The sequence below is a fragment of the Phaethon lepturus genome, unplaced genomic scaffold (assembly GCF_000687285.1).
Source record: "Phaethon lepturus isolate BGI_N335 unplaced genomic scaffold, ASM68728v1 scaffold1202, whole genome shotgun sequence".
Taxonomy (NCBI): domain Eukaryota; kingdom Metazoa; phylum Chordata; class Aves; order Phaethontiformes; family Phaethontidae; genus Phaethon; species Phaethon lepturus.
The window spans coordinates 304-23,786 of record NW_010525311.1 but is presented as its reverse complement, the minus strand read 5'-3'; the positions used below and the strand labels follow the sequence as shown (position 1 = coordinate 23,786).

The 23,483-nt window shown below is 36.9% G+C and overlaps 1 protein-coding gene across 1 annotated transcript in view; it reads left to right on the top strand.

Moving 5' to 3' along the window:
• Positions 1–23,218, top strand: part of LOC104617381 (neurobeachin-like protein 1) — a gene marked incomplete at both ends in the record, with an annotated part of 69,642 nt that extends 46,424 nt beyond the window's left edge. The window contains 24 exon segments of the mRNA XM_010282692.1: positions 203–322; positions 1,609–1,912; positions 2,831–2,916; positions 3,346–3,435; positions 6,967–7,135; positions 8,160–8,293; positions 8,688–8,847; positions 8,941–9,043; positions 9,788–9,941; positions 10,547–10,705; positions 11,061–11,220; positions 11,490–11,578; positions 12,532–12,685; positions 12,688–13,103; positions 13,693–13,868; positions 14,245–14,398; positions 16,310–16,438; positions 17,412–17,717; positions 17,813–17,962; positions 18,931–19,088; positions 19,801–19,925; positions 20,797–20,923; positions 22,063–22,211; positions 23,085–23,218. Of these exon segments, the coding sequence (XP_010280994.1) occupies positions 203–322; positions 1,609–1,912; positions 2,831–2,916; positions 3,346–3,435; positions 6,967–7,135; positions 8,160–8,293; positions 8,688–8,847; positions 8,941–9,043; positions 9,788–9,941; positions 10,547–10,705; positions 11,061–11,220; positions 11,490–11,578; positions 12,532–12,685; positions 12,688–13,103; positions 13,693–13,868; positions 14,245–14,398; positions 16,310–16,438; positions 17,412–17,717; positions 17,813–17,962; positions 18,931–19,088; positions 19,801–19,925; positions 20,797–20,923; positions 22,063–22,211; positions 23,085–23,218 (3,906 nt within the window).
• Between the last annotated feature and the right edge of the window lie 265 nt (positions 23,219–23,483).

Genomic DNA, 23,483 nt, shown 5'->3' with positions numbered 1-23,483 from the left:
TTTCCCTTCAAAAATATATTTACATGTAAACTACTTTAAAATGGAAGCAGCTGATAGGTGGTCTTATCTTCTTGTTGGTGCTTTGGATTTATTTTCTTAAGTGGTTTCCTCACCAGATTAGTAGAGGTGAAGTTAAACATTTCCATACAGTCATTTTACTCCTTTTTAATAATGACTTAATTATTTTATATTGCTTAACCAGCACAACATAACTATTGTTCACATGCCTGGAAAGAGACCCTTTGGTCAGAGCCTTGTGTACATCTATGTCAATGGTCAGCAGAAGGTCTCTGCCCCACTTCGATTCCCTGCCATGAATGAAGTAAGTTCACCTTCTGAGTCATACCCCTGTCCTGATGAGCTCTCCTAGAACAGTGAGAACATAGTTGGCTTTTTTAATTTGGAAATTGCATAAGAGTTTAAGATAACTTAGTGTATTGCTAATAAGCTTCTAGTCAACTTTGAGTTGAGAGAAGTGTCCAGAGTATCAATTTGGAGTATAACTAACCATTAATTAGTGCTTTTTTGGTCATCTCAATTTTTAAAAACAAAAAACCCCAAACCAGATTACCTTGATTAGATTGTGGGGTTTTCCCCAACATAATTACCTGGACATACTGACATAATTTATGATGAGTAAATCATAATAAATCACACTTCTGCCAGTAGGATTGGTGTGACAGTACTCAATGAGAAATATTCCCTGTTGTTTTCAGCAGTAACTTTTTTTGCTTGTATTTTCTGTATGTTCCCTTAATATGCTAATCTTATACCTGCTTTGTTAGCTGGGTGAGCAGTTTACAGACAGTTAATCAAACTATTTTGAACATGTGCACATTTAGCTTAAAAAACCCACACTAGCCATCAAAATGAGTATATGTCACGTATCATTTTCTTTGTAAGCGTTGTCCGTTCTTTTTATGGAACAAATCTGATTTAAACTGGGCTATAACATTGAATATTATTCCCTCTTTTGAAAATCTTGATTTAATGTTTAAGTATGTTGAGCAGATACTTAAATTGGACACAGTCATAGTAAAATCAGTATAACACTTGAAAAATTAGAGTAACTGTAATTTCCATTGCGAGTTAAAACTGGATTAAAACTCTGAACAAGCACCATAAACATCAAGGTAGCTAAAAGCAGGGCAGGTAAGCTTCCCATGAGAGCATCTGTATTTGAGTGGAATAACTGATACGAGAAATGCTGGGCTAGTATTTTGGAATATAATCCAGAAGAGGAATGTTTACTAGGGTATCTGGAATACCATCCTTCTGGCTTTGCTCCTGACAGAGGTCACACAACAGCTGAGGTGACCAAATTGCTCTTAATTGGAGAAAGGGTACTCTATACTGTTGTGGAAAGTATATGCCCCCGCCACCCCCCTCTCCTCCCCCGCCCCCCTTGTTGGGGGGGACGGGGGGGAGAGACTATAGCGCTGGATTGTTTCTTTTGCAGGGCATGCCAGAACTTTTTGCTGGTGGTTTAATTTATTTAGCTCATGTTTGCCAGAGATAGTCTTCAGATTTACTTTGTAAACTGTGAAAGAAGGAGGTTAGATTTACAGTATGTGTGTTGTTTCCTTTCTTCCATGCGCGACTCTCCAGTCTTTTACTTCTTGCTGCATCGGTTCAGCTGGTCAAAGAACAACAACTCCTCCTCCATCTCAGATACCAGATCCGCCTTTTTCCTCCCCTATTTTGCCCCATCGGACATCACTTGGAGGCATTCTCTCTACAGGAAGTTGGGGTGGGATGCTTGGAAAACCAGAGCTCATCACCAAGATGATCTCAGCAGGGACTCAGGACAGTGAATGGGGATGTCCGACATCTTTGGAGGGCCAACTTGGATCAGTTATCATCTTTCATGAAGCACTGCAACCTCCTCAGGTGAAAGCATTATATTTAGCAGGTAAGTGGTGATTGTACTGGTTTTAGTGGAATAAAAGGGGTGAGTTATGGACAAGACCCCACTGAGCTTTGCTCTACACAGACACATAATGAAGTTACAATCCAGAAGAATTGCAGAGCTGACCTAAGTGAGAGGGCCTTACAACAAATAAGCTTAAAATGGAATGATAAGTATTTTATGAAGTTTTATTTAAAATGCTATGTTTGCATAAACTCATCTATTTATCATAGGTACAGACCTGCCAAAATCACAATGTTAGATGGTATTTTCCTTTATACGTTCTTAGTTTTTGCTACTGTTTGCCTATATGTGAGTTGAGACTCTTTAAAGTATTGCCCTTGTTTTGACAGGCCACTTAAAGCTGATTTATGCTTGAGGATTTTTCCCCAAGAATCAGTTAATAATTATTGGGTCATTTAAAAAAAATATTCTGGTAAGCTATGTCTTACAGTTTAAGGTGTTAAAGTATTAAATTCCATAATGACTTGAGGTTGTTACAGGTTAATGTAAAAGCACTTCCATCGTTTGAAGGAAATATTTTGTATTACTAAACAAAACTGCCTTGAAGATTACTCACTTTCTGGACTTTTGGGCTTAATGATGGAGAGATTGGTGACAAATATGAGATAGGTATTTGTAAAGACAGAAACATTAGAGCTGTTTGAATGTATAAAATGTATAATTTAGCTTTTTATCAAGAAAGTATTTCTTTTTAAGTAGACTCTATGGAATGATTGATTTAAGTCATAGAGATTACTTCAAAGCATGCCTCAAGTAGGTACGGTTTGGAGTGTCTTATTTTTTGTTGCAATGAAGTATAGTAGTATAAAATTTGTGAAGGTCAACATTAGTATCCAGTGAACTCTTAAATATATATTGTTATAAGTATGTAATTTTTTGTATCATTTTTTTTAATAGGTCCAAACTGTTTAACTCCATGGAAGTCTCAAGAGGCTGAAGTAGCAGATCTCCCCAGTAAGGTGCTGCTTCATTACACACCAAAGGTATGAAACAACAAGTAATTTCTCTTTTTGATTACACAGTGTGCAGTGATTTAAGAGTATGTTCTAGACGGTCTTTGTTTTGTTTTGCCGTTGCTGTTTCATAGAACAGGTGAACGTGCCATCTTTATACTGTGGTTATTTTGGGAAAATAAGGAGTGGTGGGAGCTTTCTTAAACTGTTGTCTTGCAGAGATAGTAGGTTTTGTTCCTGTTTGGCAAAAGGACAGAATTATCTTGTACAATTGTGAATGTCAGATCTAAGGTAACATAAAAGATGTTCCAGGGGTTCCAAATTGTTTAAATACTTTAATATCAACCCGATAGCACTAACTTCCTGAAAGATATTATGCATCATTCAGAAATCTTATGTATTGAAGGATCTGTAAATTGTTTCCTAAATGATATTGTACCCTCTTCATTTGTTTAACAGGCCTGCAGAAATCCAATTTGTCTTGACCTGTCTTCAAATCTTTTACATGGACGACTAACTGGAAACAAAGTAGTCAACTGGGACATCAAGGTAAATGCATACTGAAGAAGCAGAACCTGATGTGAATATGACAGTGGCTGCATATGTTCACCTAACTTTTGGAATGCCAGCAGTTGTTATCATAATGCCATTGACATTTAGCAGATACAGCATGCTTTTATAATGAGAATTAATGGGTTAATGCTGTAGCTGGAGTAGTATTTCATTACATTTGTGGTGACCGTAAAAGGCTGGCGGTCTTAATGTCATAGATGATGCATTAAGATATTTTATGGTAGCTGGCTACTCTTCATAATCTGTTCAATGCATGTTGTGTATTGAAAGCATTTTATTGTCTCTAGGGGATTCTGTTATGGTTTTCTTGCAGTCTCAAACTCTGAATTAGATTAAGATTAGTAGGGTTAAATTAACACTTGTGACTTTTGCTGTGTTAGTCATATAAAAAAATATTATTGAATTGCAGTCTAACTTCAGCAGAAAACAAGGTATGGAGTTAAAATCTTACAAGAATCTAGTTTTGTGGTTGTTTTTTTAAAGAGGTAAGTTAATCTGGCTGTCTTTTGGTTTGCGGTTGGCAGGACTAGATGATAGCACAGTCCGGAAGCATCTCTTAAGAAAAAACACCAAATACTCACTAAAGTGTTATACCTTATTCTGTCTCTGCTATATGCTAATTGTCAAATATTTTTTCCTTATTGTTGCATACACTGGGATATTTGATTCTTACAGCCTATGCAGATGATCTTTGTTTAACTTTGCTAGCAGTTGTAATCACAGCACTACTGCAATATTAGCATTGGAGCTTAAAATTTAACATTTTCTGGCTAAACCTGTTTCTAGTCTCTGACTCAAACATTGTTATAGCAAAACTGTCCTATATTTTGGTTTTTATTTTTTGTTCTGTTTTCTTAATCAACACATAAGGTCCTTAGGTCCTTCTGGTTAATCAGTTAATTTCTTAGTCTCATGCCACTGACAGTTCAGATCTGACTTTATACTATAGAATTAAAACTCACAATTTTGTCAACTCAACACTGCCAATGAGGTTTAGTATTAGTGGTTTAGATTTTCTTGGTGCTCCACAAACAGAATACCATTTATGCAAGTTACATGTCCATTAGATGTCTTCTGTGTAAAATAGCAAATGGTCTTCTACTTGCTAGTTCATGGAGAGGAGGAGGAAACCATGAAATCCACACCAGCTTAATAAATATGTCTGTGTACCTGGCTTCTTATTTGTTCCCTGATCACTAACATGTATTAGCATGAAAAAAAGCCAGGCTTAGCTCTGTGCATGAGGAAATCAAGTTATTTGCAGTGTCAGGTTTTGATCCAGAAACAGTGACATAAATAAGGATTTATTTCTTTAAATTTAGATAAAATACATCCAATTCAATTTTGTAGGCAGAATCTTTGATGAAGGGCTTGTAGCTTTGAGAAAATAAAATCCAAAGTCTGAGTGTAGAAAACTTGTCAGTAGAATACCACATCTTGTTTTGCCTTGAGGAAAAATGTATGAACAAATAAATATGAGCTGCTTTTTTTCTTAAGAACAGTGAACAATCAACTGTACTAGCAAACTAATTAATAAGAAAATATTGTTAGACCTACACTGTGCATATGCCGACTTGTGGAGATTAATGTTAAGAAAATTCAGGCACTTGCTGCTTAATTTTGCTATGATTTGAATAGTCTGAAAATACTGCAATTTGTTCTCCTCACCCAGTAGTGGGAAGAGGGGTGGGTGAGGGGTGTTAATATCTCTGGCATTATGAGAAAGCCTATTGTGAGTACTAGTTTTAGGAGGAGCATTCATTAACAAACATGATGGAGTTTAGCACCCTCTTGAGGAGGACTAGAATGAGGAAAAAACACAAGAGCTGATCAGGAGCTCATGAGGAGATAGTTACAGCCTAGAAGGAGCTATAGCTACTGCTGTCTTGTAGGTCAGCAAATTCTGTTTTTCAAGTTGATTTCTGTTTCCAAAAACTGCGGGTTTGTGGTGCCTCTTGTTTTGCTCAACTAACACAGAAATCTTCATCCATGAGAAATTTCGCAGATTTAAAAAACTTTCTTAGTTTAACTGTTCAATTTTGTTAAACTCACCTTAATAAATGTGGGCTGGAAAGGGGGCATCGTAAAGACACATGGAGCAGAGTAACAATTGAAAAAGTAGAAAACTATGGAGAAGAAAGATTATTTTCTCCACTTCTCCCCAACATTTCTGACTGGGAGAGAGAATGGTATCTCATGTTCACAGAATGACAGAATGGTAGGGGTTGGAAGGGAGCTCTGAAGATCATCTGGTCCAATCCCCCTGCCAAGGCAGGATCACCTAGGGCAGGTTGCACAGGAACAAGTCCGGTTGGGTTTTGAAGAGAAACCACAACCACAAACTCCACAACCTCTCTGGGCAGCCTGTTCCAGTGCTCCATCACCCTCACAGTAAAGAAGTTTTTCCTCATGTTGAGGTGGAACTTCCTGTGCTGCAGTTTATGCCCTTTGCCCCTTGTCCCCTCCCTGGGCACTACTGAAAAGAGACTGGCTCCATCCTCTTGACAGCCACCCTTCAGATACTTATAGACATTGATAAGGTCCCCTCTCAGCCTTTTCTTCTCCAGACTAAACAGCCCCAGGTCTCTCAGCCTTTCCTCATACGAGAGATGTTCCAGTCCCTTAATTTTTGTAGCCCTCCATTGGACTCTCTCCAAAAGTTCCCTGTTTCTCTTGACCTGGGGAGCCCAGACCTGGACACAGACTCCAGGTGAGGCCTCACCAGCGCAGAGCAGAGTCTGTTAATAGACTGGCTGACAGTATATTGGGTGATTTTGGATGTTAAAATTTTATTACATGATAGTTTTCATTGGACTAAGCTGGGTAATTGAATAGGTGTCTCTGGCTAGCTTGCCGAGATCCTGATTTTCTAAGTGGCATTGTGAATCACTTCTAGAAATCTTATGATTTGAATATGTTATACTTTACCACAAGAAGTATTATTTCAAGTCTCATGCTATCCCTGCTTGTGAGGCGGTGTGGGGAAAAGGGGGCTTAGGAGACTTGAATTTTAAAAAGAGGTATTAATAAAGTTACTTTTAAAAAAATATAAAATTTTATTATTTTTGAACTGCCTGAAGTTAAAAAAATCTTACAGGAATATGATTAAAGCACAGGTGTGTATAATCTTTTCTTACTGTTTGCTGCAAGTAATGTAGAAAAGGTAAAAATATATTTTTCCTATTTTTCAAATATAATTGGCAGAAGATTCCTTCTGAGATTTGTATCCTTCAGTTTCCTGTGTTTATATGGGGGGAGGAGGAAGAAAATGTAAAAATGCACTTTCAAAACAAGAACTGACAGAAAGGCATGTGTGTAGTTGCAGTGTCTAAAACTTGGGCAGCTCTGTTGTTAAACACAGTGTTTTAAATTAGTTTGAAAGTGGCATGTGAAACATTCTGATGAATTTGTGAGTATGTAAGGTTCCTTCTATCTGGAGTAAATTTCTGTTACATAGTTTAGGGGATTTGACTTATGGTGATGTCTGTCTTCCTTTTTCTCTTACAGGATATGATCAACTGTATTGGTGGAGTGAATGTGCTGTTTCCATTACTGGAGCAGATCAGTTTTCTTGGTGGACAGATGCCTGAGAAGTCTGAAGGGGAAACTCTACCTCCAGAACTAGTTACTCCTGTAGAGGAAGACTGGGTGGTATTGTCATCCACAAAGGCATCAGGTAGAAAAGAACAGTTGAACTGAAATAATTTTTAAGCTTGATTTTAAAAATCTTCCTATGAATGACAGAAAGCTGTTTTATTATGTACTGGCTTTTCCAGAGTATCTATGTAAAGCTGGAAGGCTCTTTTTCTTCCTAGATACCTGATATACTGGATACCAGGAGTTCACCAGTATGTAAAATTAACTTTCTGACATATTTCAAATATAGCTATATTTAATAGCAGTATTTTTCTTCTTATGATTTACTTTACATTAGTGTAAAAGTATGCAGTTTTTAAATTTGTATTTGAAAAGTTTGTTCTGATTATTTTCAGAAATTATGTTTGATACAAAGCCTACTACTATCAATAGGAGGAGCTTTCCTACAACTAGGTGCTGGGTCAGCCAGCCACATGAAGACTTTGCAGCATCAGAAAAGCACTTCTTAGTCTTTAGCCAAACTTTTCTTTTCTTAGGAAAATGTTCAGACTCCTACCTCATCCACACAAAGTCAGATATTAGTATTAAAATTAAAAAAAAAGGGGGAAAGGAAGCTTTAAGAATAGATTTTTTTTTTTTAACTGTACTAATATGGAGAGTGAATTTTGATCTTAACAGAAACCACTGGGAAATCAGACCTTGCAACGGAAAACAGCATTTTTTTGGTTTCAAGTATGAAATGGTGGAGTCAAGCTAAAAAGAAAGTATCTTTTTCTCTCTGTCTCTAAATTTTTATGTGTATCATGGCTAGAAAGTTTGCAACTACAGAGGGAGAATAACTGCAGCATATGTAAAAGATCGTAACTGAAAGAGAAGTTTGTCTGTAACCTACAGCCAGTTCGGGAGAGGCATGAAATGGCTATGACTGTGCACTGGAAAAATCTAAAAACAGCCTACAGCTAGGGATCAAACATAAAACAAGTTAAGAAGTTCAGGAAATAACGAGGAATGCTAATGCTTGATTTTACTTCTTCCCCTCTACTTTTATGCAGTGGTCCAAAAATAAACCATGAGGCTTTTACTATTGTTGGTCTGTTTTGCAGAAGCACGCCTGGAGAAGAACATTGTTGCAACTTTCATCTTGATGATAAAACACTTTATTCAGAGACACCATGTTAATCAAGAAAATCTCATTCACTCCCATGGAGTTGCCACCCTAGGAGCCTTGTTACAGAAGGTGAGCAAATTTGAGAAACACCCTTTAGTTAATGTTTTGGATGAGGTCCTCATTACTTTGAAACATTCTTAGTTTGGCCAGGATGGGAGCATCTTCAAGGGTCTCCTTAGTATATGTTTTTCTTTCTCATGTTTCTGAAAACAAAAAGGTGTGAGGAGTTGGTATTGATCTGCAAAGTGAAACATGGGTGGTTTGTCTTTTTTTCATGTTCTGCTTTTTTTTGTTATAGATACTGTGTTGTATGGTTCTTCAAACTAGACTGGTTTTGTGTTTCTTGTACTGCTGTAATGGAAGCAGACATTGCTGTAGAAGATAATCTCAAAATCTTATTTTAAAAAATGAATTTTATTAGGATATTCAATATTTTGAGTGCTAACACTTGTTATTTTGAAAGGTGCCAAGCAACTTAATGGATGTGAATGTATTGATGGCTGTACAGTTGTTGATAGAACAAGTCTCAGTAGAAAAGAACATACAGCTGTTGCAACAGATGTATCAACACTTACTTTTTGACTTCAGTATCTGGAACAGTGGGGACTTCCCCTTCAGAATTGGTGAGCTCTTGGACTTGGGCAACTGTGCCAAGACACAGCACCTCTTCACTTCACATATTTATTTAAGTTCTAATACAAAACTTTATATTGTAGGGCATATACAATATCTTTCTACAATCATCAAAGACAGCAGAAGACTCTTCAGAAAAAAATTTGGTGTGCAATTTCTTCTAGACACACTCAGGATTTATTATGGGTATGAGTTTTACCTCTTCTAACTCCTCCTTATTTATTGTATATGGCTGTTGGGTTTTTTCCCCCCATCATCCTAGTGAGAAAATTAATAAATAAAACTGCAGGTTGGCTTTTGGTGGTTGATTTGATTTTCAAAATTGCATTAATTTTTTTTCCATTTGACATGCTACTTTTCCTTGACTTGAATTTTTATGATAGGATTATATAAAATTTACGTCAATGATGCCATAAATGCTTGGAAAAGTCATTAAAATTACAAAATTGAAGGACTTCTTATCAACAATGCAAACTAAGTTATAGATCGTTACCATTATGAAAAGAGAGGATGTTTATAATTTTAAGCTATTTTGTTTTTTTACATTCTTGTAGAAGTTGAAGTAGGACTTCTTTAGGAATTCAAAATTCTAGCTTTCACCCTTGGTGATTTGTATTTGCTTATGAATATAGTTATGTCATTGAGGAAGATTGGCTAGAGACCTTGCTCTTGCCTTTAGAGGGTGGGAGGGGGAAATCTGAAATCCTGACCTTTATCCAGATCAGTACAAGTCTACGTTTCAGGGCTTCTATAGACTTGGTAAGTCTGATCTACTATTGCTTATTACTATGCAGTTGCCTTCAGTAAAAATTGGTAACTGGTGCCCTGGTATCTGAGTAGATGAAAAATTGCAAAACTAGCACAATCAAATTGCTATTAATGAGTCACGAAGAAGTTATGTTGCTTTTTCTGTCTGTTGGTGTATAGGAGTGGCTGTAAAGACAGTGATTTGGTTCCTGATGACCTGAGAACAATACGTACATCCCTCTATGGACTGATCAGATACTTCCTGAGCAAAGGTGGAACACATGAAGAAATACAGAGCATCATAGGATATATAACTGCCACAAATGAAGAAGAACAGGTATCCAATATGGCATAAATTAATACTTTAAACTGTACATGTTTTGGTTTTTGCTTCTTGGTGTTTAGGAATTTTGTGTCTTGTGTGCTTAAAAGAGAGGGGGAACAAAACAAACCAAGACGACAAGCAAATTGTTACTTGATGCGTGGTTCTATTTAGATGTAGCTGAGGCAGGTTATAGAAGCACACTGGAAACTTGACAAAGAGCTCTGCAGGTGGCCATATTTCTACTAGCTATTTTTTTTTCCCTGAAAAGGGCAGATAGCGCATGATGTGTAATACTGCCATTAGAAAAATCCTCTTGGTTTACAAAACCAAGTGAATTGGACTTCAAGTGATCAGAAGTTGTAATGATGTGGTTTCTTTGCAGACATCAACAGAACTTAAACTTGCTTTGTAGCTCTAATTACGGTTTGGTACGGTGTTCTATATATAGAAAAAATGTATCTGAAAAAATGTAATTTTAAATGCAGTAATATTGAGCAGACAAGATGTCTAGTTTATAACAAGCAAAGGGTAAAATTTAAAAGCCAAGAAAATTTTCCCCAAACAGAGCAGGAAGTCTGATTGAACTGTGAATTAATTTAGTTGTCTTAATTTTGTAGCTGTGTGGAATTCTGGACATTCTCTTCAGTCTACTTCATTCCAGCCCATCCCCAGACCAGCTTTTTTTATTGCTTTTTGAACCAGGAAATGCTGATATTCTTTACACTCTGTTATTGCATCAAAGATACTCTGACCGGCTTAGAGAACTTGTGTTCAAGGTAATGAATTGAATTATATGTTCCTAAATCAATCAATACGTTTGTATTTTTCAGCGTTCTGACTGCAGAAGTGTATGCAATTGTAAAGATACTAATAATCCAAGTTTTAATTTTTTCTTCTCTTTTCTGTTATGTTAGCTAGATGTTACTGTTTACTGCCATAGTCACAAGGAAATTAGTGTTCTCTTGAAGTATTGGGATTTTAAAAAAAAAAAAGTCGTCCAAGTTGTTTGAGTTAGCTTACAAAGTAAACTTTAAAAACAGTGGAGCAGCATGTTATATCATACACAATTAAGTTTGACATCTGGATGTTCCCTTGTGTTTATTTTACATTTGTGTATACTTTTTTGTGTAGATTGTGGAAGAGATGCTGAAATGTACTAAAGTTTATGAACGTAGTAAGCACCGTATGAGACTCAGAGAAGTGGGATACTCTGGACTGGGGCTGCTTCTGAATGAATCGCCAGTTACCGTTTCTCTTATTAAAAACCTTCTTAACCAAGTTCTGTATGCAGGTAATTGGCAAGTGTTGTGTATACCTTTAGTAAACTCCTGCTGCTCAGAGGCCAACATACTAATTTTTTTGCTCAGGAAAACCAGAGCTGTTCTATCACAGCTATTCGCAATTCCCATTAGTCTCAGCTAATGTTTTCTTAGTTCCCTGAAGTTTGTTTCCTTTACTACCCATGGATGTAGAGGTGACCTCCAAGAACATTTTTAATATTTAGCTGTTACGTTCTCTTGCATGATATCGTTTGTGTTGTTTTTTCTTTCTCCCCTACAGATCCTGCTGTGAATTTTAAAGATCTCATAGCTGTAGTTCATCTGGCTCATAGATCAGATATAAACGTGAGAGTGGTTATCTGTAGAAAGGTTAGTTGTTGTCTTTAAACCGCAAATACTGTCCATAAGCTGTACAGTGTGATATCTTATTTATTCGAGACACAGTGGCAGTATGTGTTGCTATTGCTTTCTTTAGCAATGATTTATGTTAAAAATTAAGCCTATCTGTCACTTAATGGTGAATTTAATGTATTCAAGTCCTTTTAAAAACCAAAACAAAAAGGAAAGCCTCTGTCGTGATTCTCAAATAGTTTGTGTTTTCTGCAGATTAGAGTTAGTAAACTCCTTGAGTTACTGAGTTTTCTCAAAGGATGCTTAGGACTGTGATCAAAGTTTTGTTTGTATTCTTAATGTGTTATTTTGATAGAATATATTGTGGTTTAAAAGAGTGGTTGTGGACGTAGGGAAGAGATAGGGAAGCAGCAGTGACTTTTTCCTAAACTGCACTCTCTCTGGCTTGTATTGCTGGAATTGGTAGCACTGAATGTAGCTGTGAGACACTATATTGTCTATTAAGGTTTCTCTAAGTGAAAAAAGTCAAATGATAATCTACACTTATTGGTAAGCTATTAATACTGCAGCTTGCTTTATTTTAACTAATTAATACTTCCTAGTCAAGCATATTTTCTGTTCTAGGTTTTCTTTTTTTGAAGACTAGTGGCTTAATAAGATTATTCGTTGTGATAATTGGCTTTTGCAAGAATTGTTGCAGAAGAGTGGCTGAAATATGAGGACTTACCAATGTGCTTTGATAGCTTCTTTCCTCCCCTCCTGAGAATTTTTTTTCTCAAATATATATTTCCAGTGAGAAAAATTGTGTGGTTTGTTTGCTTTTTATTAACGGATTGTGGCTCTTTTACAAGGTTCTAAAAAAAGGCAAAAAAAGTTGTAAGATTGTAAAATGTCTAATTGAAAAGCTAGAATTAATGCAGTTACAAGCTAAAATTAACATGTAGGTATGGGTTATCTTCTCCTATCCTTAGGTTTTGCACCTTTTGCATTCCCAATTGGATGCAGCACAACAGATCTCTCAGCAGCTGGGCTGGCAGGACACTTTGATTAGACTATTCCTGAAAGAAAACTCAGAGGTCCAGATTGGCTTTAAAGAGAACAGGGCTGATTCTTCAAGGGAAGGGGAAAATCTGAAGAGCTTCAGAAGCATCAACCTGATAAGACAGAGGGAGACAGAACTGTCAGCTTTGCATCTGTTAATGGTCTGCTTGATCAATGGAGTTTGGAAGACAACAAATCCCTGGATGTTCCTGCTCATTTCTCTGTTACGCCACTGGAAGATGCGTCCACAACAGAGATGTCTTTTAGGTCAGAGGACCGAGAAGAATTGTGGCACAGTAATCCTTCACATTTGAGTTTAGATCTGTCCAGTACTGACTCTTATGAATTGGCTGACATTGTGAATCAGATGACAGATAGCCAGCCCAGTACACCATCACCTATAGAGAACACAAAACCATTCTCTGTGCAGCCTGACAAAGAGCTGGGTGTTATAAATGATGTGGGCTTCACCGCTGATCTTTCTTTATTAGAAAACCAAGGAGTAAGTAATTCACTCCCTTTGTGGTTAATTTCTCCAAATGTCTGCAATTCCTTTTTATTTTTTTAATCTCTCCCTTTTTTTTTTCCTCTCCCATCTTCCAACAGAAAAGCAAACAATACAACTCTTTTATAGTGCGTGGGGGTACTTCCTTTTGTAATGTGTCACCTTTTTTGTTTGTCTAGATGGCATAGCTTTGATGGTCAAAAAAACCAAAACAACCAAAACAAAACCCCAAAACCCAAACAAAAAAAACCAACCCCCAAACAAGCAAAGAAAAAATTACAAACTCCCCCCCTGCCTTTATCTTCCAGAGGAGGTGTGGAGTAGACTTGCTGTGAAAAAAGCAAGGGTAGCTAAAGGTCAGGTTGAAATAGTGTAGAAGTCAAGTGAGTATATATTACAACATACAAGCAAGCCACAGTCTCCACAGTCTCTTATATTTGGATTTTCATGTATTTAGCAGTTGGACTTTAGACTGCAGAGTTTTAAAAAATGCTGAAATATGCAAGCATAGAGACTGTGATAACCGAGAAACAATTTGAAGATGTTCTAGACTACAAGGGCTGTAAATACTTCTCTTCTTTTGTAGGGGTGTGATAATGAACTCGTACAGTTACTTACAGACATCCTACTGTGTATAATGTGGAAAGGCATTGAAAAATCTGATGATGCTGCTTGGATTGAGAGAGGACAGGTGTTTTCTGCACTGACCAAACTGGGGATATCTAATGAGTTGCTGCGACCTTCTGATGAAATAAAACTCAAGTGAGTGTACAGTTCAAGGACAGGTTCTTTCATCCCTTTTGAGGAAAAAGAGAAAAGTTAAGGGGCGTTAGTGAAGCTGGAAAATGGTGGTTGTTTCCCAACAAAATGTAGTTTTCTTTGCTCTCTCTTCATACACTGTCAGAACTATATTCTACTACCTATTTAGTAGTGTCATGTGGCCATAAGATTTTGAAACTGTACTGCTGGTTTAATGAGCTTCTCAAAATCTCTTTTACTTCATTGGCTTATTGAGAAGACAGCAGTTATGTCACTGCAGACTAAGGGATTCAATTAAATACTTAATTGGATCTTTTTTTTAAAGCCACTTACACTTAGCACATGTAATAATTACTTTGGGATTTTGTTTTCTATGCAGCTTGCTGGAGAAGATGTTAGAATGGTCAGTCACTGATAACAGAGATTCAAAAGCTCTCCCTACACATGCTGAAAATGCCTTCAAGCTCTTGCTAATTGTACAAGATTTCCTGCAGGCAGAAGGACTAGTTAATTCAAATTTATGGACAGAAAAGGTACAGTAACTGCATAATGGAAGCACTGTATATAGGCTGAAATAGTAATTAAAAAGTTGTCAGCTTTGATACTGTCATCCCTTTTTAGGCATATGTTTTTAAACTATAGATACTACAGACTAAAGGTTCATAGTGGAATGGATTAGATTGCCCCTTAATTAGTAAGAAAGTGTGAATACTTACTAAAGGGAACATAGTTAATTTTGCACATCAAATAGGCCTATAAGTGGTACTCTTTATTGAAAATCCAGGTCTCTTCACACTGGAGAAGTATTCAGAAAATGCAGGAGCTAATGAAACAATGTCAGTTGTAACCTAAGCAGATTTTGCACCTTTTATCAGCATGTATCACTCATTATGTGTGTCTTGAATAAAAGACCAGCCAAAACTCTTCTCTTGGTTGCAAGCTGAGAAATGTCACTTCTGGGCTTTGACCCATATTGGAGTTTCAACATGACTTTGTGCATATATATGCAAATAGTTCAGTTTTGTATATGAGTCAGAAACATGAGGTCTGACGAAGAAAATGACCAGCAAACATAGTAAGTAGTAAGGTAAAGAAGCTTTCTGTCAACTGCCTGTTTCTCCCGCCTTCTTGACATACATGTTGTAGACACCCATAATTTGCCTCAACATTTATGTAACCTCTGGCAGTGGTCTTGCTTCCTTCACTGAGTTGTCATCGCTTTTCCATTTTTCAAGGCGAAAGGGGGGGAGGTATTCTATGAAAACCATAAATATATCATGATAAATACTTAAAAAATCAGGGTTGTTTTAAGCCTACTTTGGGGGTGGGGACTGTAATATTAAGTTGTCAACACAGTAATTCCTAAGCTATTCTCCAGAATGCCTCCTTATAAGTAAACATAGCTTAATCTTAAAGCTTTTGATTGTTTGTTTTTCAAAAAGTCTCTTCTTGGTAGAAGCTTTGCCTTCTGTTGTGATCTTGTTCAGTGAAATCTAATTAGAAATGAGATCTGAACTTTGGAGCAATTAGAGATGTGCTTGTTGCCAACTCTGAATTGAAAATTACAGTACTTTCATGAATTATTTTCCACTGTGCCTGGGGAGAATTTAAAGCACTGTAATATTCTAAGCAGGACAGCCTTCAGTCTGCCACAGAAGCATTCATGTGATTCTGGGGCCTAACAAAAGAATGATTTTTACATTTGAGTAACTTATTAGGGAATTTATCAAGGTACATTAGTTTTAAACAAACGTGTCTAGATAGTGAAATGTGCCATTTGCCTTGTGAATACCTACCTTTCACAAGGTTTGTATCACTTCTAGTATTAAAATACTGACAGAAAGGGGCGTGCCTCCTATTTTTTTTTTTTTAAAGAGATTAATAGTTGTTGCAAAGGTTCAAGCATTTCACTAAATTAGATATTCATGAAAGAAGCCTTGCTTTCCTTTTCTGGGTACTGTGTGTATTGCTATTGCTGGTAAATTATATGAGCATTGCACTCAAATAATTTAAAATACAAAGCAAAAGAATAAAATCTATCTATACTGGACTCAGAAATTGCATGTTGATATGGTATCTGTGCTAGTAATAATAGTGTCTTTTCAATCATATTAATCCTGCTCAGGGAGTCACTAACTTTTCTAAGGAAATGGCATTTACTGGAGTTAAATTATAGGAAAAACATAAGCATATATACTATATACTGTTTTTTACTTTATTCAGGGGAGATACTTGAGTTACCATACTGGGCTAGATAGACTTCTGTAGTCAGGAATGATTTCAAATCACTAGTTTAACTGCAGTGTTCTGGGATAATTTTCTGGGTTTGAGTAAGTTAGAAGTGTGAACACAGCCTCTTATTCAGCTCTCTGAAATTATTGTGTCTCCAGCTGGAGTAGCTGTTGTTAATTTTATTTCATGCAAATCTTCTATTTTTACAATAGCTCTTGGAAGAACTAGTGACTCTCATGGATAGCCTGTCAGTCTGGTACTCTGCTGGCCTAGAAGCAATCAGGCTTTCACAGGTGCAAGTCCAGTTGCTCCTTGGATTCATTGCACAAGATAACTTACAGGTTTGTTGCAAATTCCAATGTTTTAAGTGCATGTTTGATGTAACTCTCTATCGCTCTCTACAGCTACCTGAAAGGGGGTTGTGGCAACGAGGGTGTTGGTCTCTTCTCCCAACTAACTAGTGATAGGACAAGAGGAAATGGCCTCAAGTTGCGCCAGGGGAGGTTTAGATTGGATATTAGGAAAAATTTCTTCACCGACAGGGTGGTCAAGCATTGGAACAGGCTGGCCACGGACGGGGTGGAGTCGCCATCTCTGGAAGTGTTCAAAAAACGTGTGGATGTGGCGCTTCAGGACATGGTTTAGGGGACATGGTGGCGCTGGATTAATGGTTGGACTTGATGATCTTGAAGGTCCTTTCCAACCTTAGTGATTCTGTGAACTGTGGTTTATGTGGGAGCTGCTCATACCAGTGAGCAGACTGGCAGTCTTTCATCTATCTATAGGGAAGATGTTTTATTGGTTCTTGTCATTTGCAAATCTACTCTATAGTCTTGTCTATGGACACTTCCTAAGCATGCGAGGTAGAGAGCAAGCTGTTTGAAGACGGGACTATGTAGGCACTAGTGTCAGTAAGTGATTCTCATTGTGACTTTTTGTTTCTACCATAAAATACATTTATTGGAGGTTTCAGGCTTACATGCATTAAGTGCACATGAGCCTGGACTGTTCTGCCAAATCAACATGTGGAACAAAGTTAGCAGAGCTGTTCCTGGCATATGAGCCCTTCAGTAAAGCCAGGATTGTTAGTTTAGGGATGTGATTGTCTTAATGCAGTTGTGTGACTTTGGGGTTGCAGCTGACTCAGGTTTGGTTATCACAGGATAAGTGATCAGTGCCCATATTTGATGCATGTGTGCCTTCAGGCTACCTGGCATGCAGCCAGAATATGTACATACTTCTGTGCTAAAAAGATAGCTACTCAAAATTGCTATTTTGAGGATTGCATTTATTTTTTGTTGTTTGTCTGTGTAGGTCTGTGCTATGGCAGCAGCCAAACTAAACACCCTCCTTCAGACAAAAGTAATTGAGAGCCAGCCTGAAGCATGTTACCTCTTGGGGAAGCTGGAAGGCATCTTGAGTAGATCAATTGAAGAGAAGACAGAAACTTACTCATTTTTGATTCCCCTTGTTCGGACATTGGTATCCAAGATTTATGAACTTCTCTTCATGAACCTGCATCTCCCTTCATTGCCTCCTACCAATGGCAGCCCATCTTTCTTTGAGGACTTTCAAGAGTACTGCAGCTCTGATGAGTGGCAAGTTTATATTGACAAATATGTAAGTATTTGTATCACTTTCCCCCTCTTTTTAGCAATGAAAGCAGAGGAACTAATTCAGAAATCACCTTGTGCTTTTTGTTTTGGTGGAATCAGATTATTCCAAATATGAAGCAGTATGAAGAAAATTCGTTCAGACGTGATCACGAGCAGATGGCACTTTATTGGAAAGATTGTTACGAAGCATTTATGGTGAACATGCACAAGCGAGACCGGGAGGGAGGAGAAAGTAAGCTTAAATTTCAGGTAAGGTTTTGAGTGAGTGCACGTTTCTCTTAGAACTGTCTCAGGAGTTACGTTCTAAAAGATGGAGAAACTGAATTCCAGGATGATCCAATTCAAGTGATTGTAGGCAGGTTGATTGTTTTAAGATTTTATGGGCAGTGTGACTATATACACTTGTAGGATATGCTTTGTAATTCTGTTTTTTCTATTTCAGAGTCTTAGCTGTAAGCAGAGTTATTTTGGGACACTAGGCCTTTCTCACAGTATAGCAACTAGAATTACGCTCAGCTATAAGCTGCATCTGCTTTTACTCTGATTTATGGTTTGAATTATTAAAACCTCTTCTCCATTATAAGATGAATCAGTGTGGGGTTTTGGGGGGGGGTGGGTGGGTGGGTTTGGTTTTTGTTAAACCCTACTTCAGTACAATGAAAACTTATAAAACAGCGAACAGTTCCTATTTAGTGTGTGGAAAAATTGTTTCTGGACTGACCTTTCTGTATAAGGTCCAGAGTCAGTTTAAGCATTAGAATTAACTGGTATTTACAGCAAATATCATAGCTAAGTTATGTTTCTCTTATTTTCCCTTTGTCATCTTAATAAGGATCCTTGTAGTAAGTCTTGTTTATTCAAGTGGCTAAAGGTAAGAATACAATATGAGTCACATTCTAGAATACCAGAATTTGAAGAAAAATTGTAATAGGATTTTCAATACTGACCACTTTCCTGATCATGAAAAATTGCTTTTATATGGATTCAGCATTGATAATGCTTTCTTCATATCTTTAAGTTGAAGTTTGGTGCCATTTCTTCCAGTACTAAGCTTTTTAAAGTTTCTTTCTTAAGCATTACCTTAATTTTTCAGAAGCTTTTACTGCTAAACTTTTTTTGTTCCTTCTTAATTTATGAAAATTCTTGCAGGTCACGAAACTGTGCTTTCAAAGGTCAGAGTTATTTCGGTGCTAGATTTATTTTTTGTGGTCTTTCAGGAACATTTTGTGGAACCATTCAGCAGAAAGGCTCGACAGGAAAATCTGCGGTACAACAGCATGCTAAAGCAACTTAATAGTCAACACACAGCTACTCTGAGACAGTGGAGAGCCGCTCAGCTTTACTTGCTCTCTGAACGTGGGCCTTGGTCTGAAATGTAAGAATGAAGTTCTTAAATCAAACGGTATATGATGCTTAAAAGGAATTTGATCACATGACTAACTTTTCACATGGTTAGAACCTTGTCACATAGACTCTGATAACCATTCTTGAGATGTGACGTTAATATTGAATGCATCTTTTATAATGTTTTCTGCATTTAATTATCAAAATGCAAAGTTTGACGTGTAATGCTGAGCTCATTACTTGGATACTAGATTGTCTTGCCAAGTGACAAATAAAAATTAGTTATCAACAAAGTGATTGCAGAAACTTTGAGAGATGCTATGGGTCGGTGGTTTTGTTGGAAAAGAGAGAATAGGCTTGTTAATAAAGGCTTTGAGTCTCGCTTATGCAGGAAGCTAATTTCAATTTAAAAGAATACATTTTGCCTGTCTTAGCTTTTGGGAAAATTCTGGATAAAGATTTTTTTCCTTTTTTTCCCCCCTTTTAATTGTCATTAACAAAGTGTCAACAATTTGATGTATTTCAGTAGAAAATAAATACTGTTTACAAAGTGCTTTAGGATGATCAGAGCTGCAATATGAAATATAAAATTAAAATGCAGTTTATTGTTTGTATGTTTTTCAATGTACAAGTGGATCATCAGTAGTTCTGTAGATATGTACTCTTTTATAATCAGTTCCTTCATATAAGTCATTACCTTCTTTTAACTTTTTATAAATATTCTTTTCCTGCTGTTTTCCTAGGAAACAGCATCCAATTCATTGGAAACTTTCAAATGTGGAAAACTTTTCACGTATGAGACTAAAACTAGTGCAGAATTACAACTTCAACTCTCATCAGGATGCTAGTGACCTGAGAGATAATTTAGGTAAAGTTGTATTATATTTGCTATTTCACTTGAGATTCTTCAGTCTTTACTGAAGAAAGTTGCACGTTTTACTCTTTGTATTCAAGAATCGGTGCATGATAGATACTTAAATCTTGATTTTACTTTATTTTCTCTATGGTAAAATGTATAACATAAGAATGGTGCTTTGACCTGAAACAGCATCTTCCTACTGAGTAGTATTCATTTCCCCTTGCTAATTGAAATGTGTCTTTTTGTTGAAAAAACCCCAAAGTTAAAGAACTCCTTTGTTTTAAAATAAGCAGTCACGTAGCTTTCTTGCATAAGACTATTTTTTCAAGAAATGGAAACAATGAGATCAGACTAAACAGGCAATATTTGTTTAAAACCTTTTAGAGCTTATGATTAAAATGTGTAGATATGAAGCGCCTTGTTTCAGAAGTGTACCAAACAGCTGTGTTAGTGGTGTGGACTGTTCTTTAAGTTAGGTGTATTGGATATCAAGACTCAAACCAAAAAAAAAACCAACACTCCAACACTCTTGTAAGCCCAAGTAAGCAATAAACAAATGCAATGTATTTCCATGAAATCTGCATGCTTTAACGGTGTCTAACAGAACACTGCAAAATACTTTACTGGAAATGTCCACATCAGAATTCAGTTTAAAATTTCCTTGTGTATTTATGTCTTCTCTTTATATTTGACATATATTTCAGTGTAGTTCAGGGAGTATTTTTAGTGTTCTGCTTGCTCCCAGAAGTATTTAAGAAGTCTCTTTGCTTCTTACTCAGTTAAAACCAAGATTCAGCAGTAGCAAATACACTCGGTAGTTTAGCTTTCCAAAAGTGTTGTAGCAAAAAATTTTCTGAGCTGAAATATCTGTCCATGATAGGTGTGCACCAGACACAGCCCTCTAGTGAGTCTTTGCTTCTGGAGGTGGTGAAGCAGGTGAAAGTGAGTGACTTGGAAGATGATGTTCTTGAACTACTAGAAGAAGACACAGCAGCCAGTTCCAATTTGTAAGTACAGCAGAGTAGAACAGTTGAAATTGTTTCTGTGCTAGGGATGAGGAGTGAGAAACAACTTTGGGCATTGATTAGCATACAAAGATTCCCTCTTTCTTTGTCTGGCCTTAATAAGTCTGTCCAGGGCTTTGTAGTAGTTTTGAACAGCAGAAAAGTTGCAGTTGGATTTATTGTCAACAATGAGACAAAGAGCCCCAGGGAAAAAAGGCAGAGCAGATGTTTCTGAGGCTAAGTTAATGATTCACTGCTCACAGTTGGTCTGCAGCTGAAGCTACAGGCTTTTCTGTTGAGGCTTTTCTACTATGTACATTGGCTATAATTCTCAAGAGGCAGTCTGCCCTGCAAGGGCATAGACCAGACTGGAACTGGCTCTTATCTATAGATGCTAGGGCCATTCCCTATACCATCAGCTGCATAGCATGCAGGTTTGCTTGGTTGGCATTAATCTGCAAGACAGGCCACTGTGTTTAAGAGCATTCCAGAGAGAAGGCCTGCTGAGCTTCCTTCATGTCACTTGTGTCACTTTAAAAAAAAAAAAAAAAAAAAAAAAAAAAGAGGAGGTGACAGGGCAGGGGGAGATAGCAAATGCTTCACTCCAGTAACTGGATATGAGATGTTGTGCATGCATCTATGTGTGTCTATGCTGTTGAAGTCCAGTGGAGATGTGACACTTCTTTGAGTGATACCGATGCATTTTCTTGTACCTTAGAGGTTATTGAATGCTTGCTTGTGGTGTGTTTATAGATATAGACTTCTGAGCAACCATTACTTCAAATACTTTTGAAGATAACTTTAGTCACATGAACCAGGACTCAGCTCTGCTCTGGGCCAGAGACTTTAAGCACCTAGCAATTAAATAAGAAAGGGAAATGCAGCCTCATGTTTTCATACTTCAAGGGAGGTCAAGTCCATTGTTCCTGAGACTGAAATATCAAGCCTGAAGAGCAATGCTATGAAATGGTGTTTGGTAGTCTAGTCTGAAACATCCATCTGATGGAAGTAGCTTCATATAATTTATGTTGTACTTTTAATGCCATTCAAATTTGATTATGTTCTGAACTGTAATCTTACCAAGTTACCTAAGCAACTGTATAATCTACCCAACCCTGTAACACTTAGTGGTATTTTTGTAGGGATGAGAAGGATGAGCAAAGTCAGAAAGAAAAGCTAATATTGTCTGAAGACTGTGAACTCATTACAGTAATTGATGTGATACCTGGCAGGCTGGAGATCACTACCCAGCACATCTATTTCTTTGATGGTAGCATTGAAAAAGAGGAAGGTAAGCATGATCAATATCTGTTCCTTTTCAGTGCAGTTCAGCATTCTGTTTTTAGTAGGCTGAGTTTGATTTTTTTGAGAATGAGTGTCAAATTAATTGTAGAGAGACAAGTTGTTGATCTGTACTTAAAATTAATATTGTACTTGGTGGTCAGTGGCTGGCTGATCTCTTCAGAATCAAGAATCTGGAACTGTACTTGCTCAGCTGTTAAGTTGATTCACTGTTCTTAGTAGTTCTTTAAAAAATTAACTTATTTTAAAAAATGAATTAAGTTTGCTGACTAAAAAAAGTCATAAACTCTAATTTGCAGTTTAAATGGCACCTCCCTGTTCTCCCTGACAAACAATGTTTCATTCATACATTGATTAAAACGTAGTCGTAAGTAATTATTAAAATGTACTAGTATGTAAATATTAATCATCTATATTAATTTAGTGAACATTAATAGAATATACACAGTTGGGTATGAAAACAGTGAACTGAAATGTTTGGCCAATAATGGTAAAATTTTCAAAAACAGTATATCAAGAAGTTGGCATTCTGGGAATTCTAAACATAAAAGCTTCTATTTGAGCCTGTTTAAGAAAGCACAGGTGTTTGGTTTGTACTTTTTGTCAACAGAACACATTTATAATGTGTCTTTAATCAGAAAGCAAAAACAAATTCTACGCGCTGTCAGATATTTCCTGATGCCTCTTTCAGCAGAACAATAGCTGAAGCTAGTAATATTTTCCTGGCAAAATGGTTATTCAAGCCACATAAAATTTGCCTTTTCTAGGAATAACTCTGGAGTGATTGGAAATGATACTGCATTATGTCTATATGAAAAGTTCTTGATGTATTACAATTCAGTAATCAAAATGCTCTTCCTAGGGGTAGGTTTTGATTTCAAATGGCATCTTTCTCAAATTCGAGAGATACATTTGCGACGGTACAACCTGAGGAGGTCAGCTTTGGAGATCTTCCTTACAGATCAAACCAACTATTTCCTGAACTTCAACAGGGAGGTATGGGTTTCCCAAATTTCCTTGATGTGTATAATTAGCACAAGCATCAAGTTCAAATTCACTGATCGTGTCTAATTTGAGTCTGGTGTCTCTCATAGTAGCAAAAGGTTTGCTAGATATAGCCATTATGGGAAACTAGATTGCAGTCTGTGAAAACCTCAGTCTGGCATCTATAAACTGATTAATTGTGAAAAGATGGATGAAACAAGATTTTTTTTCCCCCCCCCCCCCCCCAAATGATTCAACTAAAGTTACATCAGTAGTA